General features: G+C 41.4%; 1 protein-coding gene across 1 annotated transcript in view; it reads left to right on the forward strand.

Annotated features, from left to right (window-relative positions):
• Positions 1 to 281: 281 nt before the first annotated feature.
• The window catches only part of SNX9 (sorting nexin 9), a 55,030-nt gene continuing 33,027 nt past the window's right edge, over positions 282 to 22,284 (forward strand). The window contains exons 1-4 of the mRNA XM_056853600.1: positions 282 to 332; positions 16,898 to 16,984; positions 19,345 to 19,419; positions 21,186 to 21,299. Of these exons, the coding sequence (XP_056709578.1) occupies positions 321 to 332; positions 16,898 to 16,984; positions 19,345 to 19,419; positions 21,186 to 21,299 (288 nt within the window). The 5' untranslated portion in view covers positions 282 to 320. The remainder of the gene's footprint in view (positions 333 to 16,897; positions 16,985 to 19,344; positions 19,420 to 21,185; positions 21,300 to 22,284) is intronic.

Consider the following 22,284-nt stretch of genomic DNA (forward strand, 5'->3'; position numbering starts at 1 on the left):
CGGGACGCCCCCGCGAAACCCCGCCCCTGGATATGGGCGAGCCGTTGAGGCCGAGGCCGAAGGGGCGGGCAGGCCGCGGGTCCTGGAGCCGGCGCCCCTGCTCCCCACCGCCCGCCGGGCCGGCCGGGTCCGCCTCAGGCGCGCGAAGGGAAGGCCGAGGGGCGGGTGGGGAGGGAGGCGAGCCGAAGAGCCGCCGGCAGCTTCCTCCGCCTCCTCCTCCTCCTCCTCCAGCCCAGCGTCGCGGCCCGGTGGGAGGGGCCCGCAGGAACCAGCCAGGGCCCATTCCCGGCTAGGGGGAGGCTCGCCGCCACAGCCCAGCCATGGCCACCAAGGTGAGGAGAAAGCGCCGCCGCCGCCGCCTCAGCCGCCCTGCCTCGTAGCCACGCGGAGCTCCCTCCGCGCCCAGCTCGTCTCCCTCCGCGCCCAGCTCGGGGACGCAAGGGGGGCGGCGGTTCCTGAGGCGCCTCCCTGCCCGCGCGAGGGGGGGCGGTGCGGTGGGGGGGGCACTGTGGTCTCGCTTCCTTTTGGCGGGACTCTTTTGGCTCGCCCGCCAGTGGGGGGGGGGTCCCTTGGTGAATGAGGAGAAGGCGCGACTGGCGGGGTGGGGGGGGGAGAGGGGCTATTTCTTCTCGTCCCGCGGAGGCAGCGCGGTGTCTTCCTGTGTGGTGTAGTGGCTTAAGAGCGGTGGTTTGGGTGGACTCTGACCTGGAGAGCCGGGTTCGATCCCCGGCTCCTCCACACGAGCGGCGGAGGCTAATCTGGCGGACCGGGCTGGTTCCCCCCGCTCCTCCACGCGAAGCCAAGCTGGGTGGCCGTGGGGAAGTCACAGCTCTCTTAGAGCTCTCTCTGCCCCACCTACCTCGCAAGGTGTCGGTTGTGGGCAGGGCCGGCGCTGCCGTCAGGCGAGCCAGGCGGTCGCCTAGGGCGCAGGCCTTTTTTATATATATATATATATATATATATATATATATATATATATATATATATATATATATATATATATATATATACACACACACACACACACACACATAAAACAAACAAATACAATAATAAAAAGAAAATACAAAAGAATATCAATTATATAACCTACTTAATATAATCAGATTTCCAAAATTCATAATACCCTTTTGCTCCACCACCCACCAAAACAGTGACCCATCACCAGGCTTCCGGAGAAGTGTCTAAACAGTTTGAAAATTACATTATTAACACTCCAATAAAATAAAAAAGTTAAACTTATTTCTATAATTCATTAACTAATAGAGTAAAATCCATTTTTGCCAGTTTGAGCGGCACCGTTTGAACCCGATTAGTTTCTTGGGGGAAAATGCAACTGACAGTTTATATATAGTTTCATGGGGGGAAATGCAACTGACAGTATGTGTGTGTGTGTGTGTATATATATATATATATATATAATTTTAAGATAAGTACCACAACAGTGCTATGGAGCATAATTAATTATAATGTCTTGTTAAAAGCTTTGGGCTTTTATCTTCCTACAAGACTTCTGTTTTTGAAAATTGGTTCACAATGCGCGGAGGGGGGGTGGCGCACGAGTAGTTAGCCTTGCCTAGGGCGCAAAAATGGACTGGCACCTGCCCTGGTTGTGGGGAAGGGAAGGTGATGGTAAGCCGGTTTGAATCTCCCTTAAGCGGTAGAGAAAGTCAGCATCTAAAAACCAACTCTTCTTCCTCTTCTTTTGATACGTTTTGTGCCCTCTCTTTCTCTTCATACACGCAATACATTGCGCTGGCTGTTCCTGGCTTCGGCCTTAGCCACACTCCGGTTTTTGGGCCAGCAAGCAGGGGAAAGGGCTCAACATCATCTTGAACTTTTGTGCTTCTACCTAAAGAGCTTCTCGCTATTAGATCTAACTCCTGCCAAATGGGATTGTTGGGAGATCAGAGGAGGAGAGCGCTGGGGTTTAAAAAGGCCCTTCCTCTAGATCAGTGGTTTCCAAAGAGGGCAGTTACCACCCTCTGGGGGGGGGGCGGTGGGTTACCTAGGGGGGCACTAAGAGGCAAGGGGGGGTGCTGGAGGTGGGCCCCTTCAACTGTGTTGTTCACTAATTTGCATGCTGGCGAATTTGGTGGGAACTATCAGATTCCCCTTCCCCCGCCACTTTGAAGAGGGGGTACCACTGGATCAAGTTCATCAGTTTTGTTGAATAAATTTCAACAAAAAAGTTTTAATTTGGTTTTGAGTAGATGTGCAATTAGTTGTTACTGTTTTGAAATTTTATTGTTATTATCTTCTTTAGTGTGTCAGGCAAACCCCTGTTTTGAATAACGCTTTTTATAGGATAGGGTAGGGGGTGCTGGGGTTGAGTTTGTGGAACCAAGGGGGGGGGTGGCCTGAAAAGTTGGGAACCACTGATTTAGGCCTTAGCCACACTCCGGTTTTGGGCCAGTGGGTAGGGGAAAGGGCTGAACATAATCTTGAACGTTTGTGCTTTTAGCTTAAAGAGCTTCTCGCTTTTAATTAGATCTTCATTAACTCCTGCTAAATAACAAATGGAATTGTTGGAAGATCAGCACTGAGGTTTAAAAAGTTGCTTTCTGTGCTTTCCAGTTTCTCCTGTCATCCCTGCCCTAGACAATTGTTGGTTGTGTTCATATTTTGTACACAATAGTTGAGTGCAGTCTTCCTGTGCCAGTTTTATCTAGGAAGCTGTTACCTAAGCTTCTGGTACTGGATGTCACAAGGGTGATAGTTTCTATTGCATCTGGTAATCTGGAAAAATATTGGGGAGATACTGGTAATGACAAGTGTACAGAACCTGTACTCTCTAACTGAATTAAGTCGCTAGATGTACTTTCTAAGTTGTAAGAAAACATTTCAAAAATGTTTTTCTGTGGGGAGGGAAAGAGTGCTGAGAGATCTCAAGGGAGCATCTGGGAGTAAGCAAACATACTGAGTTTGAATATGGGAATTGATAAAGTGCTCATTAGTCTTTAAATATTCACATTCTACAGTTACTTCCTGCTGTCCTTACATTTGGTTCTAAGGCCAGCAATGAGAAACTGGTCACTTAAGGTTGTTTTTTTTTAATACATCATCTTTTTTTGCTCCCTTAATCGAACCACATACTTTAGTTTGAATCACCACTGCATGATTACATCTGGTAGTTCCATCCCACACTTGACTGAAAATTTAGCATGTGGCCTACCTGTTCTTAAAGGAGATATTCATATGACTAATCAGTCATCTTTTTTTTAAAAAAAAAGCCTTTTGGAATTACATTATAAAGACGTAGTTTACGCTTGCTTTTAAGCATTTATTCCCTACACAATCAGATTTGCAAGTCTCCTTTTAAAGCTGGAATTTAATTCTTACAATTTTCTTAAGTAGTCTTTAACAAATGGTGTCACAGAGTGGACTGTTCTGTAAAGTATCACTTCACGATATCTTTGTTGCTCTTTATCACAAAGCACTTCACTTTGCAAAAGAGTTTTATAGTCCTTTTTGATTGGTATCCCGGTACCTATTTCTCCAGTTTTATGAATGAGTTGCTGAAACTAAAAGATGATGTGTGGACTAAAAAAGTGATACAGTAGTACAGATATTTAGGACCCCAGTGGTTCTTACTGCTATGCTTCCGTTTCAGTTGGTTTGGCAGAATTCCCAAGAGCTCCTTGAATGTATTCCTCTAATGTAACTTTTTCTAGTAGTAGAGTGATCCACATCTTCAACGAGGCCTTCAGTCAAAGTCAAGTTCTTTATGGTTTATCATTTATTTTCATTATTCAGCATTTAAATAGGAAAGGAAAATATGACTGTTTTAAAAATGATTATTCAGAAGGCACAGTTACTCAGTTACCTCATCCATGGCTATAGATAGCTTTTTTCCTCTGAAGTGTCTCTGTGTGTAATAACCTAAGAAGTACTATCGAAACTCCTTAAGTATTCAGTTTACGATACAGTGTTGAATTTCCTTTGTTTCCTTCTACTTTTTGTCATATGGTGGTATTGTGTTCTACATTTAGAACGTGCAGGTTTTGGATTTCAAAAGTAAATATACCTGTGGAAATGAGAGCAGTCTCAGATTGCAGGCCAGACTTGGAAGTATTTTAAATTATATACATTATGTATACCCTGCCCTATCTCTACAAAGTCAAGGTAGCATGTTGACCTGCATTTAGGTTATTTTTGTTTTATTATTTAAATTGCATTTTCACCCTATGTCTGTTCAAAGTGACATGTAGAATATAGTAAAAAATAAACCAACAATTGCAAAGGCTTAACTTTTTTGTAGCTAGGTTTGTGTGCATGTGGTATGATTTATTGGGTGAGTAGGTCTTAGGCGTGAGAGTGAAGATAAGGGGAGAGCAGCGGAAAGATATCGCTGAACATTTTTTAATCTTGAACCAACAGATCCTCACGTACAACATCTGTGGGCAGTGCACGCACATTTGCATATGGACTTTGTGTGCTCACCAATTAGACAGTTGTCACTAGATCTGTGGAAGAGGCGCAAAAAAAGTAAAGTAAGCTTAGAAAGGCAGCCAGAGTTTCATATGTGAGAGACTTGTATGCCTTTATTCTACTTCCTGGATACAAGTGCTATTGAGACGATGATTACCAGTTCATCAGTTATTTGATTTACATAGATAATTTCATTTCGCTACATAGATAATTTCATTTAGCTTTTAATAGGTGCTGTGTGAAAGAATATCCTGACGCTTTAGTTGTGTAACAAGAATATAAACAGTTTCTGTGGCGGTATGCAAGATAGACATCTATATTACCCACACTTAGAACCTTTTGAATAGGCCTGTTAATATTGGCTGCTAGAAGCTTTCCAGTATTCAGTTCTGTTTTATTTGAAACTACATTTGTAAAGATTTTTTTAATACCACAATGCAGTGTGAATTTCTTTCTGCCATTTGTTATAAGCTTAAAACTTTTAAGTTTCTCACTTAAGCAGCAGCAGAAACAAAGCCCAGTCGTTGGCTTATTTGGAGTAGGCCACAGTGCTATGATAAAAGGAAGTGAAGGGTCATTGTTTCAGTGCCAGAAAAAAATGCAATTTCATTTGGTAAACATGGAGTCTTGTGGCATGGTTTATTTAACTTTCCAGAGGCAACTGATAAATTGCTCTACCCTCTGCTCCGATGAAATTACACTGTGATTGATTTAGAAAAGGTTTTTAGGAAATTCTGTGAAACATTCAGGAATAATAAAGGCTTTTCAATGGGGAATTGTTGTGTAAGAAAAGTTCTGTGTTTTGATATGCTGTGTTTTTGTTTGCATTCATAATTATTGAACCTTATAATAGCAGGGATTTCAATTACCTGATTTGATACTTGCATTTCTTGTTGTTTCATGTTATTTTATTGTTATTTTAATGATTTGTATGATAGATTGTGATGGCCTTCGGCCACAAACAATAAACTTCTATCAACTATCAACTTGCATTTCTAAAATTTTACTCTTCTTAGGGCTAGCATTTTAAGAAACTGGTGTAAGCTCTTAAAATATGGTCTAGTAAAAAATGTTCCAAGCAATCAAATTTTTAAGTCAGCATTAAAAAGACCATAGATAAGCTGTGGACTAAAAGGCAGCATTTTAGAGTTAGTATATATTAGATGAATTAACGGTATTGCACATGTTTTAAATAAAAGATCTAAAATGTATTTGCATGACTTTTTAATTACATTTTTGCCATCCTTCTTCCAAAGAGTTCAGAGAGGCATACATGACTCCTCATTCTGTCCTCTCACAGCAACCCTTTGAAATAGGTTAACCCTGGCATGAATGACTGGCCCAAGGAAACCAGAGATCCATTTACCTTAGCGTGGTTTCTACAAAACTTGCTGAGATCTTGATGCCTTGTAATTGGTGATCTCACCTCTCAACGCTAACGTTTAATAATATTGTGTTTATGCCATGTGAGTTAGTGAATGAAAAGCATTTTGAATGCTCAACAAAACTTACAGCATTGCTGCTATGGAAGTGCATATTCTTATGGACTCTATTGCTGGTGGGGGAGCTGAGCTCGAAATAGAGACTGTGTTGTCTAAGCTAATCCTGCAGATTTATAGCTGAATTGAGATTTGAACTCAGGGTTTCCAGCCTACAGTCATGCGTCACCTCCATGTCATGGCTACATTACCTGTTTTCTCAAGAGGCATTCTAATTCATTTGTTTGTAAGGGTTAGAATGTCAGACTAGGATTTGTGAGAGCTGGGCTCAGGTTCCCACAGTGCCATATACTTGCTGGTTGACTTTGGCCCCGTCACCCTCCCTTCCCTTCCCCTAACTTTCCTCACAGGGTTGTTGAGGCGGCGATAATAATTTACACTGCAGTGAGATCCTTGGAAGAAGAGCAGGATTAAAATTTATTAAATAAAAATTATTGTTGCACAGTTTTCTTGCTCTGGTCTTATGCCTTTAGCAGTACTGAGATTCACAGAAAATTATTCACAAAGCTCTCTCCCATGACTTAAGTTTGGAATAGCATCTCTGCCAAACTTATATATTGCACTGCTTTTAAAGGCACAGGAATATGGCAAATAAGGTGGCCAATAGCATTGGCAGGAAAGGTTGCTCATTCCTCTTCTCGTGCACCTGGAGGTTGCTGTCACACTCTTCCCAACTTCTCTAGTGGTATCCTTCATAGGCCCATTGTAGATCCTCTCTTTTCCCATAATTTGTTCTGTTGATCAAAACAGTCACTTTCATGCCAACAACTACTACTTTTGTGCCCCTGATCTCCATCCAGACTACTTGTAACTAATTATTGTGTCTCCTTCGTTCACTGCATGCAGACTATATGGGATGTATCTGTGTAGTAGAGAATAGTGAGCTGAACTGAGAGGGTCAACAGATAAAGCCACTGCATGGAAGCATTTCTTGTGATCGTGGCAGTTATTACGTTGGTCCATTACATTGAAATTTGCAGTGAGAATGCTGTGGTTGCTTTGATGGATGTACTGAGTGGCATGTTAGTTTCTCAATGAAAACATGTTCCTTGTGTGTTCCTCAGTTTTTTGAGCGCCAGCGTGGTGTAGTGGTTAAGAGTGGTGGTTTGGAGCGGTGGACTCTAATCTGGAGAACCAAGTTTGATTCTCCACTCCTCCATATGAGCGGCGGATGCTAATCTGGTGAACTGGATTGGTTTCCCCACTCCTACACATGAAGCCAGCTGGGTGACCTTTAGAGCTCTCTCAGCCCCACTTACCTCACAGAGTATCTGTTGTGGGGAGGGGAAGGGAAGGTGATTTTAAGCCAGTTTGATTCTTCCTTAAGTGGTAGAGAAAGTCAGCATATAAAAAACAACTCTTGTTCTCCTTCTTCTTTGTGCCCATTGGTCATAAGTAATGACTTGGGTTTTCAGGATAATCAAAGCTCTCACAGTCTCCCTTGCAATTGTGATTCTCAGGAGGTCTGAGTCACACCTGTCATGTGTCTGGAATTATTACTTGCAACTGGGCACATTTCTGGTCCCCACTAAATCACCAAGCATTTGCATCTTGGATAATATTTGTTTAGTTTAGGGGTTGGATCCAGACTTAATTATTTGCTAATGGAAGATTAGCCCTGTGGCGCAGAGTGGTAAGCTGCAGTACTGCAGTCTAAGCTGTGCTCACGACATGAGTTCGATCCCAACAGAAGTTGGTTTCAGGTAGCCGGCTCAAGGTCGAATCATCCTTCCATCCTTCCAAAGTTGGTAAAATGAGTACCCAGCTTGCTGGGGGTAAAGGGAAGATGACTGGGGAAGGCACTGGCAAACCACCCCGTAAACAAAGTCTGCCTAGTAAATGTTGGGATGTGACGTCACCCCATGGGTCAGGAATGATCCGGTGCTTGCACAGGGGACTTTTACCTTTTTAATGGAAGATAGTTCAGGCAGCAGAACAGAAGCATTTTGCCTCTCTTTCCCACCATAGCCCATTCATCTTCCTGAAAATGTTGTTCCAGGGGGATAGGAGACCCTCAGAATTGGCATGAGGAGCAAATCAGATGTCTGCACCAAGAAGAGAGAATTAGTGGAAATTGCGCTTTCCTTTCCCTGAGTGGAAAGTTTACTCTGGATCCAGATACCCATGGTTTGTAGCCCTTCTTTGTGGATAATGCTGCTATATAAAGCATCTATACCCATGGTACACAAGAAGGTATCCTGTGTCTTGGGAACTGGGAACCACAGTTCCCACACAGGGATTTAGGAATTATGGGAAATACATTTTTTATGGTTCTTGGTTCCTGCGTCTAGCACCCCTTAGAGTTTTGGCAGTGTCTACCACCCCTTAGAGTTGCCCCTGGCAGCTGCCACCACTGCCAAGTATGTGGGGGTATGAAGGGAAGGTGAATGGCAGCAGGCGGCCCTATTATGGACCAGACCAGAATTCTGTTGAGGTTCATGTCTGATTCATAAAGCACTTGTTAGAGGGAACCTTTGTGTTTACTTTCTAACTCTCTCTTTCAACCCTTGAGAGTTTAACTCTGGAGCATTTCCAGAATTCTGTGTCTCACCTCTCACTTTAAGACAGTCCAAAATGCTGTATGCAGTAACAAGAGTGAATGGAACCTTGCTTTTATATGGAAGCTTGTCTTCATATCCTGCTTTTCTTATTATGATCTCCCAATATGGTTTACATCAATACAGAGATGGACCCTGGCCTTTGGCTTACAGTCAGTATAACAGTGTAAGGGAAATGGATGGAAAAGGGAGATCTGTTTGATAGTTAACATTTATGTACAGTTGGGCAAAGCTTATATTCTTTTGATGAAAGTAATAGAACTATACTATGGTTCTTATTCTGCAGGCTAGTGACAGAGGTCAGAGTTCCAAGTTCCCTTTCCAGTTCTACAATAATCACTTCATAAACTTTAAACTGTGTCACTGTACTTGTGCCGTTCAAGTAGAGAGCCAGCGTGGTGTAGTGGTTAGGAGCAGTGGACTCTAATCTGGAGAACCAGGTTTGATTCCCCACCCCTACACATGAAGCCAGCTGGCTGACCTTGGGCTAGTCATAGTTCTCTCTGAACTCTCTCACCTACCTCACAAGGGGTCTGTTGTGGGGAGAGGAAGGGAAGGAGATTGTAAGCTGGTTTGATTCTTCTTAAAAGTTAGAGAAAGTCGGCATATGAAAACCAACTCTTCTTCTAAGGCAGTTGGGTAATGTGTTTTCTGATTTGCATTTAATGTTGTTTTTGTGAAACACTACTTCAAAACCTTATTAAGTATAGCTTATAAAATATTTGTGGGAAATGCTGAACGTTACCTTTTCTGTCTGGATGTACTTTGAAGTCCACATGGTCATTCTCTCTCTTTGCTCTGTCATTTCTTAGTGTCTTCATGCTGTAAGGTTTCATTTTGTCATTTGTTAAATTATGAATTGCTGCAGTATGTTTTGCCTTTTGGGGTGTAGTTTTATGTGAAATTTTACTGGTTATCTTCTTGGGTTACCAGCACCATAGTTTCCACAAATATTGGGGTGGGGGGAATGCTATAGTTTCCTGTGCAAGGGAATTCTGCAGGAAGGGAATAAGTCTGCTCTGGCCTTAATTGACACAGCAGATTGCTTCTTTTAGGGTTTTAAAGAAACTCTTGCAGTATAATATAGAACAGAACAAAACTTCTTAATTTTTCAAAGCTAAAAATTTCTTACATTTACAGACATTTAGTGTGAGAATGTCAGCAAAAAATGCACAAGTAAAATTTCTTCTTGGAACTGCTGTACTGAGTTTGATATACAGAGGAGTACTCATCTGTGTCTCATTGATTGCTGGTAAAAAGTATCTCATGGCTCTTAAATTATGTACAGGTTGAGTATCCCTTATTCAGATGTTAATATCCAGACTGTTCTGAAAACTGGACATTTTGAGCCGGGATGCAGGCATTACTCCCAGTTCCTCAGCAGCACCATTGATGGTTCAATGTACACAAAATTATTTAAAATATTGTTTAAAATTACATTCAGGCTATGTGTATACAGTATATATAAACATATATAAAGCATAAATGAATTTTGTGTTTAGACCTAGGTCCCATCCCCAAGATATCTCATTATGTATATGCAAAAATTCTAAAATATTCCAAATTATGGAAAGTTCCGAAGTACAGACCATTTCTGGTTCCATGCAGTCCATTTAAGGGATACTCAACCTGTATTGATTTATATCCATCTGAAAGTAAACCACCAAAATTGTACCAATCCTTGGATATCATTGTGACCCCATTTTCATGGTATCAGTTATTACGAGGAGATTGTGCATAGCTTCAGTTAAATATTTCTGACTACAGGCTTCACAGATACTGATGTTGGAACTTTGGAAGTCAATCCATTGCCCCCTTAGTTTGACAGTTCGCAGTAATATTAGGAAAGCCAATGCAGTCTTTCTAAAAACATACATCAAATGTAAGAACCCATTTTGGATAGTTAAAAAAGTATTTGTTAACATCACTATATGTTTAAAACATATTTTACCAGAGATATTTTCCGTAACAAGTTGTTTCTCCCAGATAATATGGATGTATTTTCCATAATCAGTGAGAGATATTACAAATTATGTAAACATATGTAAATATGTAAACATATTAAGTTATGTGAACATGTTAAATTTTGGAGATTTACCCCCTCTCTCTGCAGGAGACTTTGGGCATGTGCAATGACATTTTTGCTGAGGAGTTTTATTTCAGCTCAGCAGTTCTTTCCTAGAATGGCATCCTCCTTTCTCCGTGGAGTATGCAAACAGATTTCCTGACAGCGATCGGACCAGTTTGATAGGCTAGCATTGAATTCCTTGCCATACTGTATATGCATATTCATAAATATTTATCATCCATATAACTTCTATGCCTTTGGTATTTATTCATCCTTTTCATGAGGGTTAGAAATCTTGATAACGTAGATTGGCTTTGTAAAACTTGGAACTGAACCGTCTTTGCCATATTGCACTGTCTGGGACAGTGTGGATTTGAACTTGACAACAAATGTACTAAGGTTCAGCCAAGTACAACATTTTCTGAGCAAAAGTTGTAAACAAGGTACCTCATCAGAGTGAAATATACAAAAGTTGGGATACTCCTCAAATAAAAATAAAACAGGAATCCAGTGGCATTTTAAGGACTAACAGTTTATTGTAACATAAGCTGATTCACAAAAGCTTACTCTGAAATAAATTGTTAGTACATGCTACGGGACACCTGTTTTATTTTGCTGCCACAAACGATCACATCTAGCCATCTGAAATCTTCTTCCAGTACAGATTTAAAGCAGAGAAAGAAGTTGGGGAGGTATTTCAAATTGAAAGACAGGAGAAAATAACTGGAACATTGGTGGAGAGAGGTCCACATTACTAGAAATTCACATGATATCTTTGACATCTTTTATTTTTGTTACTATGAGATTGTAAGGCATATTGGAAGCCAAGTTTGCTTTTAATAATAGGGCAGGGGTGTCCAAACTTTTTTCAGAGAGAGCCAGATTTGATGAAGTGAACATGCATGAGGGCCGACCATTTTGCCTGACATTCTTTGAACCATTAAAATTAAATGCAAATTAACTATTTTATGCAAAGTTTATTGCAAACGGCATACTTTTCATTTTGTCACATGGATGACGAATCTAAACAGGTGTTAAATCACTCTGCCTTTCATATGTGAAGGCCAGATGAAAAAAAAATCCAGGAAGCTGAAATATATGTCAGGAACATTGTAAAGTACATTATTATTGGTAATAAAGGTTGTCTGTCAACTTTTAAGTTCAAAAAATATGAACAGGAACGTAACACCAGGTATACATGTTGTGTCCAAATATATTTATACCTGATTTAGACCGAGATTTTACAATGTATTCATCTCAGTTGAAAAAAAAACTTGCCTGCACTAATGTGAAGGCTGAAACTGAGATCTGGACTGCAGCACATAGGCTAGGTCTGGTTCAAAGGCAGTGGTTTTGATTCGCAAAATGTCACACAGGTGAGAGTCACTTAGTCTTGTCCTCACGCGGTTCTTGTTAAAGTTCATAGCAGAGAATGTCTTCTCACACAAATAGGTTGAGCCAAACAAGCTCAGCATTTTCTTAGCCCATGTTCGAATCTCTTGAAACCGGCTCTTATCCAGTTGGCGGTAAAAGTTCACAAGAGAGAGTTGTTGGTGACGACTGCGTAACTCGCTGTCACAATGCAGCTCAGTGAGCTCGAGCTGCAGCTGATCTGGAGCATCATTGGGGTCAACAGAGAATGGAGAGGAGAAAAGGCTGATCTCCTTTTCAATAGCAGCAAAATCCTGAAAGCGCCGTTTAAACTCCCCAGCCAGAGATGCGATGTCTGCTGCATACCTGCTCGTTTGCGCACTGATATTGTCCGGTGGAAAACTGTTCATTATTTCCTGCAACGCTGAAAAATGTATGGTATTGGGCTGTGTTTGTGCCAATTCCCTTTGAAAAAGTTGCAGCTTTGTTCCAAAGACTTTGAGGTGTGAATAAAGCTGGTTCACCGCTGCATCTTTCCCCTGAAGACTCGTGTTCAGTACATTCAGATGCTTTGTTATGTCAACTAAAACCCCCAAATCAGCCAGCCAAATAGGATCAGATAGTTCTTGCATCGGTTGTCCCTTTGTTTCCAAGAATTCTTCGATTTCCTTTCTGAGAGAGTAGAAACGCTGCAGCGCAGACCCCCGACTGAGCCATCTTACATCGTTGTGATATAAAACATCTTCCTATTCAGCCTGGATGTCCAGTAGAAACTGTTTAAACTGGCGGTGGCACAGGGTTTTAGAGCGAATAAAATTAATACTCTTTAGCACCGGTTTCATAACATGATAATATTTGAGATGTTTAGCACAGAGAACTTGTTGATGAATGATACAACGGAGTTTAATAGCTTTGCCTCCTTCTTCGATCACCTTGTTACAGATTAGGGTTGATAATCCACTTTGTTCACCAGCCATGGCAGGTGCCCCATCAGTAATAATCCCAGTAACTTTGTTCCAAGGCATTTTCATGTCATCTATGGCGGAACTAACAGAAACAAATAAATCTTTTCCTCTTGTTTGGTCCGTAAGGCTCTGGAGGTCAAGTAACTCTTCAGTCACATTCATTTCATCGTCCACCCCTCTCATAAAAATCAGCAACTGAGCTGTGTCAGATAGGTCCGTGCTTTCATCACAGGCTATTGAAAAGAAGTCAAAATCCACTCTTTTGGACGTCAACTGTCTCTTAATATCTGATGAAATATCTTCAATTCTCTGTGCTACAGTGTTACAGTGCTGCAGTGTTACTAGCCAGGCAAATGTTGGCAAACTCTTGCTTCTTCTCGGGACAGATATTCTCAACCATTTTCATAACACATTCTTTGATAAATTCACCCTCAGCAAAAGATTTGCAATTTTTAGCAATTAACATTGCGACCTCATAGCTCGCCCTTGTGGCATTTTCATTTTACTCACGGGCTCTTGTGAAAAATCACTGTTGTGACATTAAAACAGCTTCAAGTTACACTTTTCACTGCGGTCGCGCCCTGTTAGCTTGTCGTATGTTCTATGTCTCGACTGGTAGTGTCTCTTGACATTAAATTCCTTATAAACAGCCACAGTCTCTTGGCATATCAGACAAACACAGTGATTCTGTATTTCAGTGAAGAAATATTCCACTTTCCACCTGTTCTGGAAGCGGCGGCCCTAACTGTCAACTTTCCTTCTCTTATTTACAGTCGCCATTTTAGAAATTGGCCAGAAGGGGAAGGGATCATGTGAGCGCAGTGCCAGAGGTTTTGGTCTAAGTGTGTTCGCCCAAGCCCTAATTATACTAAGTGTGTTGGCCCGAGCACTAATACACTGCCCAACAAGAATTCGCCGGAGATCTCTTCCAAATGAAGTTACGCTGTAATGTACAGTGCTAAATGCTGGTGGGTCACAAGTGAGGGGTAGTGTCTGGAGGCGATGTCTTGTAGCCTCATGTAATAAACTGGTGAAGACCCAGCGCAGGGAGAAGGAACGCACCAAATCCCGCGACATCCAAGAGATCGCGAGAACGCAGACGTGCAGTCCTGTGGCGTTGAAAGATCCAGATATCCCAGGGGTCCTGAGCAGCACTCGGGGATTCACTGGGGGCCACAACAGATAGATTTTGCCAAATAACCTGTGGGGCCGTATTAAACCGTAACACGGGCCGCAATTGGCCCACGGGCCGGACTTTGGACATGACTGTAATAGGGTATAAATTAGTTGGAAACAGAAAATTTGAAACACTTATATCTACTCTGGTTATAATTGAAAAAAATGTACATTTTTGATGAAACATCTATTGATGGTTGTACTGTACAGCTCAGTTATGTGTGTGTGTTAAGTGCCGTCAAGTCGCTTCCGACTCATGGCGACCCTATGAATCAAAGTCCTCCAAAATGTCCTATCTTTGACAGCCTTGCTCAGATCTTGCAAATTGAGGGCTGTGGCTTCCTTTATTGAGTCAATCCATCTCTTGTTGGGTCTTCCTGTTTTCCTGCTGCACTTCACTTTTCCTAGCATGACTGTCTTTTTCAGTGACTCTTGACTTCTCATAATGTGACCAAAATATGACAGCTTCAGTTTAGTCATTGTAGCTTCTAGGGTCATTTCAGGCTTGATTTGATCTATAACCCACTGATTTGGTTTTTTTGGCAGTCTACGGTATCCATAACACTCTCCTCCAACACCACATTTCAAAGGAATCAATTTTCTTCCTATCAGCTTTCTTTAATGTCCAGCTTTCACCTCCATACATAGTAATAGAGAATGTGATGGCATGAATTAACTTGATCTTGGTGGCCAGTGACACATTCTTACACTTCAGAATCTTTTCTAGCTTCTTAATGGCTGCCCTTCCCAGTCTCAAATCTCCTTCTGATTTCTTGGCTGCAGTCTCCCTTTTGGTTGATGGAGCCAAGGAATTTCCTCATTGTCAACCTTAAAGTTGAGTAAGTCTCCTGTAGTCATTACTTTTGTCTTCTTGATGTTCAGCTGTAGTCCTGCTTTCGCACTTTCTCCTTTAACTTTCAGCAGTAGTCGTTTCATGTCTTTGCTATTTTCCACCAGTAATGTAGTATCATCGGCATATCTCAAATTGTTAATGTTCCTCCCTCCAGTTTTCACTCCACCTTTGTCTAAATCTAATCCAGTTTTCCTAATTATATGTTCTGCATACAGAGTGAAGAGATAGATAAAATACATACTTGTCTAACACCTTTGCCAATTGGAAACAATTCCGTTTCTCCATATTCTGTTCTTGTCCAGAGTGCAGGTTGCGCATCAAAACGATCAGATGTAGTGGCACATCCATTTCCTTTAAAACTAGCTATAGCTTTTTGTGATCCACACAGTCAAAAGCTTTGCTGTAATCTATGAAACAAGCTGATTTTCTTCTGAAATTCTCTCATATGCTCCAGTAACCAACGTAGATTTGCAGTATGATCTCTAGTGCCTCTTCCTTTTCTGAATCCAGCTTGAACATCAGGCATTTCTCATTCCATATATGTTTAACCGCCTTTGCTGTAAGATTTTGAGTATCACTTTACTTGCATGAGAAATTAATGTGATGGTGCTGCAATCTTTGACGTCTCCTTTCTTGGGAATTGGAATGTAAATGGATCATTTCCAGTCTGTGGGCCATTGTTTTGTTTTCCATATCTGTTGGCATATTCTTGTCAAGATTTTGATGGACTCCATTTCTGTGGCTTGGAATAGCTCTATTGATATGTATCCCATCTGCTCCTGGTGATTTGTTTCTTCCAATTGCTCTCAGTGTAGCTTTCACTTCACTTTCTAAAACTGTAGATTCTTCTTCAAAAGATTCTTCTTGGAAGGAATCTGTCATCCTTTCATCTCTTCTGTATAGTTCTTCATTGTATTGTTCCCACCTTTTCTTTATTTTGTCCTGTTCAGTTAATGTATTTCCATGCTGATCATTCAGCATGCCTCACTGTGCTTTGTTTGTTCCTGTTCTTTGCTTATGTGATCTAATTGGCCCGTAAGAAGAGATCTTGTTGGCTCCTTGGGACTTAATCAGATGTGGAGAAGTGTGTTCATTCTGAGTGTATCTGTTCTGCTGTGTATTGACTTTATGCCAAATACTAAAGTACATTTTCCAAGCACACTGACTAGGTTTTGCTGGCTTTTTACATCCTTGCTCCTGAGTCTTTAAGCACAGCCACAATGTAGAAATTTTGCGTGTGAAGTTTCTCCCATTGCTTCATATAATATAATACAGTGGGAGTAGTTTCACCTGTGAAATGACTGCATGTCTGGTGTCAGATAAAGGCTTAGGAGCACAGCTGATAAAAGGCTGGCAATTTTAGCACATTAACTCGATGGCCTGTGCATGCATGATTGGCTCTGCATAAGTGCAATGAGGCAATGCGCTTATTTCCCATGCACTATTAGATATTACATCTAAGTGAAACTGTTTATTGAATGCTAGGGCTAGTCATGGAATAGCTCTTACCTTCATGTCCGGCTTGTGAGCCTCCACAAGTGCATCTTGTCTTTTGTCCTCCAGTGATGGTCTTTTTTTTAAATGTGGAATGGAGCTGGGATGAGGAAAGTCCCTTTAAAACTTGATTTCGTTTCCCCAGTAGACTTTGTTATGCAAGTTGCTTTTTGAGGAAAGGTTCTTGTGCTTTGATTAAGAGATAATTGTTTCTATCTTTACAAGAAAATTTCAGGATAATAAGGACCATTTTTTAAGAGTGGATTCACTTCTGGATGCAATATAAAATATTGTTGACATTGGATTTTAATAGGAATTTGGCAGTTAGATTTTCCAAATGCTGATTTGTATGGAATATGTCACCAGTTCTTTTCTGTGATTTATCATTTGATGGAACTAGGTTTCCTGCTAATTTTCTACCATGGATCTTGAAGAACTAAACCCAGAGTGTTGTCACTAATATTGTTTTTATACATCTTTAGGCTCGGGTTATGTACGACTTTGCTGCTGAACCTGGAAACAACGAGTTAACAGTTAATGAAGGAGAAATCATCACAATTACCAATCCGGTAAGATGCATTTGGTGGGAATCAGGGTTCTGTGTACTAAACCAATTCCTACAATTTTGATGAAGAATAGGTAGAGTAGTGACTTTTTAGCTGAAGTTGGAAGTCTGTAGACATACTACTTGCACATAAAAAGAAGCTACAGAGATAGTTGAACACTTGGATGTCTTTTGTTCTAGGAAAACTTAAGTAATTCAGTGGTTCCTACTGCTATTTGATGTGTTCTTCAAAGTTACTAATATACCTTGACAAGTTAAGATGTAAAGAAACATTGGTTTGTAACTTGCTGCACTTTTACTTGGGAGCAAGTGCCCTTGAAGTCACTAGGACAGTGATGGTGAACCTTTTAGAGACCGAGTGCCCAAACTGCAAACCAAAACCCACTTATTTATCGCCAAGTGCCAATACGGCAATTTAACCTGAATACTGAGGTTTTAATTTAGAAAAAACAACTCATACATTGACATATTTTGCGTTAAAAGAAAAACACAATAACAGAGCTTTCAATGATACAACTTTTTATTGAAAGGTAAAAGTTTGCATTTGGCAAGCATCTCTCCAGGACTCGTCCTCTGCTCAGCCACCAGACATTATTGTACATAAGTAAACAATTATACTGTGCCTGAACCTCCTCAAGAAGTGCTTGAAACTGTCGACAATTCAGAGCACGAGCCATGATGTAATTCACCATTTTTGTGACATCTTTGAGGACATCGTCAATTTTTTTGAACAATTAATGTGATTTTTGCTGTTGTGTGCATGCGGATAATTTGTCTACCCTTGGCTCATACTTTGTAAGTTTGAGAGCAACACATGCAGCACTCAGGTCATCTATTAGCCTGTTTCTGGTGTCAGATTTGATATAATTCAAAGCTGAAAACAGCTGCTCACAAGCATAAAATAATCCAAACAAAGTAAGGAAAGCAATCCCAAGTGCTTTCATTGACTTAAAGTTATTTGGCAGAGAATTCCACACTTTAAGGATTTCATTTTCAGAACTAACTGTGCTGTCCTTTGGCATCCCTTCTATCTTAAGTGTTTCATTGCAGGTCATAGAATTTATTTTTCCAGATAGAGCTTTCTTGAAATTCTATTAACTCCATTTCCAGATTTTCTAAATCTAACCAGTGTAGGCAGGAAAGATCAAGTTCTTCAAATCTGGCTTTATCTGGAGAAGTAAGAAAACACAGGGTTGTCTCCATCTTACTGTAAAAATCTGTTACTAAAATTCACCTTTGCAGCTGCTACAATGCTAGAAAATTCCTTATAGATTTCCTGATGGCTTGTAGGATTGTCTGCAAATGTTGTAGAATTTTCTAAATGCTTTTTTAGACGGATGGGTCCCCAGACAAACTGAAGACGGGCAGGCCCCCGACAAACAGCTGAGCTGCCCCGCAGCTCAGCTGAGAGAGAGGGAGGGGCTTGCCCCGGGTGCAAGGAGAGGGAGGGCGCCAGCGCAGGCTTGGGGAGCATGGGCTTGGGGAGAAGGAAAACAGCCCTCAGCGCCCTCACCATGGCAACACGGCACAGCCCTAGGCAGACGCGACGGGTCTGCGCGTGCCCACAGAGACGGCTCGGCGTGCCGGCTGCAGCACACGTGACATCGGTTCGCCAACACGGCGCTAGGACATCTGAATGTGCATAGGATTTGATTTTTAGACAGGATTGTTTAGTTTATCGCCTTACCGCCAGCACTGAACTTCAAAGAAGTAAGATTGCAGATTGAAGAGTCCATACTCTGGGGCCATGGTACAGAATTAGATGCATTGATATTTTATGGAAATAAAATGAGTTTGTATTTTCCATTGTTTTTGCCAGGGAAAATTACTATTTCTGTTGCTACTGCTCTTTTAATGGATGAGTAATTTTTATTTTTAAAAAGATTGAGCTATATGTGTAATATTTTAGTTATAGAATAGTCTGCAGTGACAGAGCATCTAAAGTATAGACAGATGTTATGAGTGCTTGCTTGTAAATAACCCCTACTATGTTAAATGGGACTTATTCTCAAGTAAGTGTGCATGGTTTGTGGCATCAGATGCTTTGCACTTAAATAGAGCCAATGAGGTATAGTGGATACTGTATTAGACTTAAACTGGGAAGACCTTGGTTCAAATTCTCACTCAGCCATGACGTTGTCTGTTTGGTGCATCATTTTCTCCAGCTTCATGGGTTTTTTCCCCCCAATTCTTGTAAGTCCACATATGTCATTCTCTGCTGTTTCAGGAAGGATGAAATAAAAAATGTGATATTGATAATATAATAAAACATGCTAATTAAACACCAGAAATACATTTTTCTTTAAAATACAACTTGCAACTTTATAATTTAATCGCCGACACATTGTTTTCTTACTGTTACAGGATGTTGGTGGAGGCTGGCTGGAGGGAAAAAACAGCAAAGGAGAACGAGGACTAGTTCCAACAGATTATGTTGAAGTAAGTAATGATAAAAGAGCCCCATGAAAGTCTGTTTCAGGTAGCCGGCTCAAGATTGACTCAGCCTTCCATCCTTCCGAGGTCGGTAAAATGAGTACCCAGCTTGTGGGGCGGTAAAGTGAAGATGACTGGGGAAGGCACTGGCAAACCACCCCGTAAACAAAGTCTGCCTAGTAAACGTCGGGATCAATCCATGGGTCAGGAATGACCCGGTGCTTGCACAGGGGACCTTTACCTTTAAGTAACGATAAAACAATATACATGCGTAATGTAACTGCTATATATTTCATATGGGGTGACTTTATTTCTGGATACTTCATGTGCCATTTATTTTCCATTGTTTTTACATTTTTACTTAAAAGGGGCATGTGTGTGTGTCAAGTCGCTTCCAATTCATGTCACCCCTATGAATCAAAGTCCTCCAAAATGTCCTATCTTTGACAGCCTTGCTCAGATCTTGCAAACTGAGGGCTGTGGCTTCCTTTATTGAGTCAATCCATCTCTTGTTGGGTCTTCCTCTTTTCCTGCTGCCCTCCACTTTTCCTAGCATGATTTTCTTCTCCAGTGACTCTTGTCTTCTCATAATGTGTCCAAAGTACGGCAGCCTCAGTTTAGTCATTTTAGCTTCTAGGGTCAGTTCAGGCTTGATTTGATCTATAACCCACTGATTTGTTTTTTTGGCCAACAGTGAACTAAAAACTCACAGTTCAGTCCGGGGTGGGGGGGGGGCAAATGGGCTTAGGAGGCAGCGTGACCCCGATGCCGGTGTAAATGCCACTTGCGCTATCCAAATGGCCACTTAAGTTGCCACTGGGCCACGTACGCCAGGGAACGGCGCAGCAGCACCTCACATGAGTGCTAGCGCAGCTGTGGCGGAGGGGCTTGTGCTGGCGCCAAAAGGAGCACCCAGGGCAGGGCTTACATTAGTCAGCTCCCTGAGTCCTTTCATCCTGGGAATGCTGCCTTGGGCTGCCATTCAGCAGTTTTTCAGGCTTTGGGTGAATTTTCCTGTTCAGGTTGCTAGCCATGGCACAGCAAGCCACTCAGGTGGCTCTGTGGCTGCGCTGTCCCCAGCCGCAGGGCAACTACCCTCCCCTTAAGATTGTGCTGCCCATGTCTTATTTTACAAAACAGAGGCTATAAAGAAATGGGCCTTAGTACAGCCATCTCAGACTTGATGCCAAAGTGTGGAGGGATCTCACAGGGGGTCAGGGAACTCTGTTTCTATATCCATCATCAACCACCACTTGCTAGCAGCTTGCTAGACCATTATAGGGAATGGCAGGCCTGCTTGTACCGTTTCCCCTCATGTCCTTGCTCAGCAGTCTTGTCTCCACCCACCCCATCTTGTTTGTTTAAGAAACTCCATCTATTCCTTGACTGAGCACAGCAGGAAGGTTAATTAGGGATGTACAAGGATAAAATAGGGCTCACATTTGCTCTAATGATTTGGAGAGATGAGGCATGCTGATTGCTTGTATACCTGCCGTGGAAGAACAGAGGGACTCAAGGCTGTGTTATGCCATCTGCGCGTGGGTGCTGTACTATTAGCAGGACTGGGTGGAGCTTATAGGTATAAATCACATGTTAAAAGAAAAAAACTTGCTTTATGGGCAAATTAAAGTATGTGTGAATAGTTCTACTTCAGGAATGTAATTACACAATCTGGCAATGTTATACTGTCTTTCCATAGTTCAAAGTATTATTAAGAGAGATAATTTTATTTTGTTTTTAGAAATGTCTTAACAGAAGTTTTTTTGTTTTAGATCCTACATGAAGGTGCCAAAGATGGAATATCAGTAGCTGACCAAGCCTTTTTTGACTGTCTCTCCTCAACTACTGCACAAATTAACTCACAGGTTGCAAAAAACAGTAGCCAAGTAGGAGTCTTTTATTTATTTCATGTGAAGCATGTTGTTAATACCCTAAGCATGGCAAGTTGAATATAGCAAAATAAGCTCTTGTGTTGTGTTAAAATATATGGTAAAGACAATTGCTGACCTTATAGAAATTTTTCAATTATAACTAATTATTTATTGTCCATAGTTCATGCTGATGAGAATAGGCTAAGGACTGTCCCACTGTGCCCAGAAGTCTTGTACATACAGTGGTCTGACAGATGCTTTTCATGTTTTCCAAAAGCAACAGCCTCTTCCCTCGCACCCGCCTGAACAATTGGTATTTAGTGTAATGCTTCTGAGCATGCAGTTTACATTTAAGCTGTTGATAGGCCTGTATTTTTAAAATCCTGTTAATCATCCAAACTTCTGACTTATCACCCTATATTCTGGCAATCGGTTTCATGTTATTTATGAGTTGGATTGGCAACCTCCAGGTGGGGCCTGGAGATCTCCTGGAATTACAGCTGATCTCCAGACTACACCGTTCAGCTCCCCTGGAGAAAATTGCTGCTTTGGAGGATGGCCTCTATGGCGTTGTACTCCACTGAGCTCCCTCCCCTCCAAAAGCTCCACCTTCCTCAGGGTCAGTCCCCAAATCTCCATGAATTTTCCAATCCAGAGTTGGTAACCATATTTATGGTGTGTGTGAAAATGTATTTTCTCTTATGTATTGAATAGATGGCCAGTGACTTTGGGTGACCAGGATTCTTAGAATGCAAGAGAGAGAGAAAATGTGTTCATAATCTCCACATTTTTAATAATGTTATAATTACATCAACCTCTCCCATTAGCTGACTTTTTTTCTAAACTAAAGAGCCTCAAACTCTATAACCTTTCCTGTAAAAAGGTGTTCCAGCTCCTTAATAATTTTATCTGTACCTTTTCTAGCTTTTCAGTCTTTAATAATAGGGTGCCATCTGCAAGTTTGGCTCCTTACCTCCGTGTTGTAGATTATTTATAAATG

This window comes from Euleptes europaea, chromosome 7, assembly GCF_029931775.1.
Source record: "Euleptes europaea isolate rEulEur1 chromosome 7, rEulEur1.hap1, whole genome shotgun sequence".
NCBI classification, from domain to species: Eukaryota; Metazoa; Chordata; class Lepidosauria; order Squamata; family Sphaerodactylidae; genus Euleptes; species Euleptes europaea.